This window comes from Myotis brandtii, unplaced genomic scaffold (genome assembly GCF_000412655.1).
Source record: "Myotis brandtii unplaced genomic scaffold, ASM41265v1 scaffold486, whole genome shotgun sequence".
NCBI lineage: Eukaryota > Metazoa > Chordata > Mammalia > Chiroptera > Vespertilionidae > Myotis > Myotis brandtii.
In genome coordinates this window covers 405,184-410,950 of record NW_005368569.1, presented here as the reverse complement: position 1 = coordinate 410,950, position 5,767 = coordinate 405,184, and the positions used below count along the sequence as shown (strand labels likewise).

General features: G+C 46.2%; 1 protein-coding gene across 1 annotated transcript in view; it reads right to left on the bottom strand.

The window, feature by feature from the left end:
* The window catches only part of CMTM3 (CKLF-like MARVEL transmembrane domain containing 3), an 8,796-nt gene extending 8,140 nt beyond the window's left edge, over positions 1 to 656 (bottom strand). The window contains exon 1 of the mRNA XM_005876451.2: positions 383 to 656. Within this exon, the coding sequence (XP_005876513.1) occupies positions 383 to 656 (274 nt within the window). The remainder of the gene's footprint in view (positions 1 to 382) is intronic.
* Positions 657 to 5,767: the final 5,111 nt, after the last annotated feature.

Below are 5,767 nucleotides of genomic sequence, written 5' to 3'. Positions count from 1 at the left end.
TCGGCTCCTACCTCCCTTCCCCTCTTCCGCCCTCGTTCCTTCTCCTCCCTTCCTGCCCTCGGACCCGGGACCCGCCGCGGTGCCGGCCTGGGGCTCCCTGAGACCCCTCCCATTCTCCTCTCACCCCTGCCCCGGAGGCTGCAGAACTTGTTTGCCACCCTCGGGTGCCCCGTCGGAGCTCCCACCCGGCTGTCCTCGCCACAACCCAGAAGGGTGGCCTCCACTCGCTGCCTCCCGTCGAGCACAGGTCCGGGACCCAGGACCCTAGGCGCCCAAACAGCAAAACTCTGTCCGGTCCTCCCGCGGCTTCGATCGCGCTGTCGGCCTCCCACCTACTCCCGCTGTTTCTCTCTCGGCCATTCCGCTCACCCCCACCCCTCACCCCGCCGCACCCATGTATTCCGGGGGAGGGAGGCGAAGATGCAAGCCCCGTGGCCCGTGCACGGCACACACGCGCGCCCGCGCACACGCTCCTCCGGGCGCCAGTTCAGTGTCGCCAAGACCAGCCCGGGACATGCTGGCTGCGCGGGCCCCTGCGAGGGGTGCTGCCCGCCGTCCTTCCACACCAAGAGCCAGAGTCCCCGGGGGTGGCCTGGTTCTCGCTCCGCCTCTGTCTCACCACGACGGCCACACACGTTCCCCTCGTACACGTCCATCCCCGTCCACTTCTCACAGCCACCAAGGCCTCCGCTAGACCTCCGGCCACCCCTGTCTCCTCCCTGCGCTGTTCGGAGGAAGCAGATGGGAACCGTGGGAGCTCCCCAACTTGCTCGGGGCCTCGGTATAGGGCAAAACATCACCCCTCGCTGCCCTCTCCCCGCTTCTCTTCCACCCATCTGCTTCCTCGCGGTTTCTTACACAAACCAGGCTCTCCCTCCTGCAGCCGGGCCTTTGCATGCGCTATCCCCTCTGCGCAGAGTGCTCTTTCCCCGCCGTGTTATCCGATCAGTCCTTTAGTCTTCTATGATCAAAAAGCAGCAATACGTCCTCAGAGAAGACTCGGCCGACCTCTCCAGCTAGGTAAGAGGCATTCATTTACCTATGTATTCATTCAGCAGCAGAACTGGGAGCCCGACCTGAGGGGAAGCCCCCGCTTGTTGTGCGGGTGTGGGTAAACACTAAATGGACCCGGAGAATCCTGAGTAAGGTGGTCGCTGGTAATAGATGTCGGGCAGGTTCCGCGGGCGGCCAGGCAGAAAGGACTGAGCTAGGGACCAGCCGGAGGAGACAGATTGTGCAGGCCCCGGCCCTGGAGTTTGGGATTTACCCCACATTCCCTGGGAGCAGGCCAGGGAGGGGAGGGGTTAGATCAGAGGACCACCTGGTTCTCATCTCTGTTCATTAAAACGTGGCTCAAAGTTGCAACTCAATATAAGAAAACAACCTGGATTTTAAAAGGGGCCAAAGATTCGAACAGACAATTCAACAAAGGTGTACGGACATCTATTAAACACTTGGGTGAAAAGATGCTCAACACCATGACATCTAGAAATGCAAATTAAAGGCACCATGAGATACTGCTCTACACCTATTAAAATGGCTTCATAGAAAGGGATGCTACTATTTAAGTGCTGGTGAGGATGTATAGCAGATGGAACTTTCATTCACTGCTGATAGAAAGGTTAAACAGGCCCAGCTGGCGTGGCTCAGTGGTTGAGGGTCGACCCAAGAATCAGGAGGTCAGGGTTCGATTCCCAGTCAGGGCACGTGCTTTGGGTTGTGGGCTTGATCCCTAGTAGGGGGCATGCAGGAGGCAGCCGATCAATGATGCTCTCTCATCATTGATGTTTCTATCTCTCCCTCTCCCTTCCTCTTTGAAATCAATACAAAATATATTAAAACAACAACAAAAAAAGTTAAACAGCCCTGCCCGGTGTGGCTCAGTTGGTTGGGCATCGTCCCGTACACGGAAAGGTTGTGGGTTCGATTCCCAGTCAGGGCATATGCCTAGGTTTTGAGTTCGATCCCTGGTTGGGGCGAAACAACCAATGTTTCTCTCTCTCTCTCCCCCTCCCACTCTCCCTTCTCCTTTCCCTGAAATCAATAAACATATTCTCAGGTGAGGATTTAAAAAAAAAAAGTTAAACAGAGTTCTATCATGGGACCCAGCTATTTTTCTTGTAGGTATTTACCCAAGAGAGAGGAAAGCATGGGTCTCCACAGAGGCCTGTACACGAATGTCCACAGCTCTGTTTTTAATAGCTTAACGTAGAAACCACCCGTTGGTTCATCAGCAGGGGAAGGAATAAGCTAACTGAGGAACATCCCTTCCAGGGAAAGCACCTCAGCAATAAAAAGGAATAAATCGTTGGTGAGTGCAACAATATGGTTGCATTTTGCAGACATGATGTTGAATGAAAGGAGCCACACTGAAAACAGTACATGCTGTATGATCCCACCTTTATGAAATCCTAGAATACGTGAAACTAAGCTGTGGCGACAGAAATCAGGTCAGTACCCAGGGTCGGGGCTTGAGGAAACTGTTTGGGTGCTGGAAATGCGCTTTATTTTGACAGGAGTGGTGGTTACTCGGGGACCTACATTTCTCAAAACACATCAGACAGTACTTTTAACATGGGTGTGTTTTATTTTATGTAATTTACATCTCCATGAGCTGAAAGGGTACCAAAAACAAAATAGGGTGGCAGCCCAGAATGACCGAGAGGGCCCACGGAGAGGGCAAGGAGAACCTGGTGGGTGCCCTTGCTTGAGGTGGCTGGAGACCCCGGGCCCCTGTCCATCTTACCGCAGGCTGTGAGCTGCCTGGGGACCAGCCCCAGCCCAGAACCTGTCACAGAGGATGGCAGCATGAAATACCTGCTATGGAATGGAGGAGGGTGGCTCTATTCCTTTCACGTTCCTTGTGGAAGGAATATTCTTCGTTCTTCTCCACTAGTTTATTTATTTTATTTTTTGGGTTATAATGAACTACTATCAGACTTCATTTTATTGGTTGTTGTTCCATCTTTGGCCAGTAGGCGGGCTCATGTGTACATAACATGCGCCCTCCCCTCCCCCTCTTTTTTTCATTTCCTCGTTTTCTGCCACTGTGAGATGCTTCAGGTTCATGTTGTATTCTCCCCATCTTAGGCCTAGAATCGCCAATTCTCCAAGAAGCCCTGGTGCTCTTTATCGGAGAATGGTATTTAGAAACCAAGGTCTCTCTGGGCAGTTTTCATTTGCATTTCTCTAGTTATGAGTGGCACAGGCACTTTTTTTTTTTTACATGTGTGAGCGCCATTTGCATTTCCTTTTCTGAGAATTGACTTTTCACACACATAAAAACACACTTGCCAGGAAATTAGTCCTTTTTCTGAAATTGAGTTATGAATATTTTTTCCTGAGTTGTCACTTATCTTTCACCTTGCGTTTTCGCCAGATCTTTTTTCTTTTAGAACTTGCTGTTTTCTCCTTTAATCTACAAATGTCGTGAACGACAGTAGCAGTTTGCCTAATGCTCACCATCCTTACATTTGTGGGATGTGCCTTTCTTGGTCAGGGTGTTTGCTCTTTTGCTAAATCTCTGGGTTCATTTAGGTAATATTTTTATTTGGGATTTTTGCCTTTGTTTTCACAAATAGAATGGACTTGCAGGTTTTTGGTTGTTGTTGTTTTTTTTTTTAATTTTACTATTTGTGTTATCCTTTATGTAAGTCTTTCTTGTTTCCTAATGAAGACACTTATACATTTTTCCCTCTGAGGGCCACTTCAGACACATGCCAAAAATATTGCTCTAGTTCTTACCCATTTCTGAATAGCTTGTAGTTTCAGTTTTATTTTATTTTTTAAAATATACTTTTATTTATTTCAGAGAGGAACAGAGAGGGAGAGAGAGATAGAAACATCATTGATGAGAGAGAATCATTGATTGGCTGCCCACCGCACGCCCCACATTGGGGATCCATCCCACAACCCCAGGCCAGGAATCGAACCATGACCTCCTGGTTCATAGCTCAGTGCTCAACCACTGAGCCACGCCCGGTGGGCATGGTTTCCATTTTAATTTCCTCTTTAATCTGCAGTCTATCTTCTCTCCTACAGGAATTCCAGGTAATTAGACCTTTTGGTACTATCTCTAAAGTCCTTGAGGCTCTGTTCATTTCTTTCCATCCTTTTATTCTCCTTTGTTGAGATCAGATCGTTTCTACTGATTTATCATCAAGTTCAGTCTTTCCTCTGTCATCTCCGTTCTGCTCTTAAGCCTGTCCGTCCAGTTTTAAAAATGTGGTTATTATATTCAGTTCTAAAATTTCCATTTGATTATTTTTTATATCTTCTATTTCTCCACTAAGACGCTCTATCCTTCCATGTGTCCTATTTATTCTTTAAAATTTATTCTTAGAGCATGCTTCTAATATTTTCTTTAAAGTCCTGCTCTGATCCTCCTAACATTTGTGGAATTCTTGTCTTTTTTTCTTTCTTCATTTGTGCCATTCTTGAGATTGTTCGTTGTCTCTTCCCTCATAAGACGTTGAGATTTTTTCTAGTCCTTCATATGTCAAATAATTATCGATTGTATAACGGACATTTTGAGCATTATGTTTTTTTTATTGGTTGATTACGGTATTACATATGTGTCCTTATAACATATAAGTCCTTTGGTTGATCTCTCCCCCTTACCCCTCCCCTCCCCTACCTTCCCTCTGAGGTTTGACGGTCTGATTGATGCTTCTCTGTCTCTGGATCTGTTTTTGTTCATCAGTTTATGTTGTTCATTATATTCCACAAATGAGTGAGATCATGTGATATTTATCTTTCTCTGACTGGCTTATTTCACTTAGCATAATGCTCTCTAGGTCCATCCATGCTGTTGCAAATGGTAAGAATTCCTTCTTTTTTACCGCAGCATAGTATTCCATTGTGTAGATGGACCACAGTTTTCTAATCCACTCATCTGCTGATGGGCATTTAGGCTGTTTCCAAATCTTAGCTATGGTGAATTGTGCTGCTATGAACATAGGGGTGCATATATCCTTTCTGGTTGGTGTTTCCAGTTTCTTGGTATATATTCCCAGAAGTGGGATCACTGGGTCAAATGGGAGTTCCATTTTTAGTTTTTTGAGAAAACTCCATACTGTTCTCCACAGTGACTGCACCAGTCTGCATTCCCACCAGCAGTGCAGAAAGGTTCCTTTTTCTCAGCATCCTTGCCAGCACTTGCCGTTTGTTTATTTGTTGATGACAGCTATTCTGACAGGTGTGAGATGGTCGTTTTGATTTGCCTCTCTCGGATGATGGTGACCTTGAGCATGTTTTCATATGTCTCTTGGCCTTCTGTATGTCCTCTTTCAAAAAGGGTCTATTTAGGTCCATTGCCCGTTTTTTTGATTGGGTTGTTTACCTTCTTTTTGTTAAGTTGTATGAGTTTCCCTGTAAATGTTGGAGATTAAACCCTTATCGGAAATAACATTGGCAAATATTGAACATTATGTTTTGAATTCTGGGTTTGCTTAACTTTTATAGAGATTTGTTGTTATTAAAGCAAACAATCAATCTGGTTTGATTCAGGCCTACCCACCATTGGCCTGTGGTTCCAATGTCCGGTTATTATCTTTTACTTTTATCACCATTCTCTGTGTCAGTAGCTTGTTATTCTGGAATAAACCCCACTTCATCATGGCGTAGATTCCTTTTAATACGCGATTAGATTTGGTTTGCTAGTATTTTGTTGAGAATTTTTTGCATCTACAGTCATAACAGATACTGGTGTTTAGTTTTTTTTAAAATTAAATCTTTATTGTTCAGATTATTACAGTTGTTCCTCTTT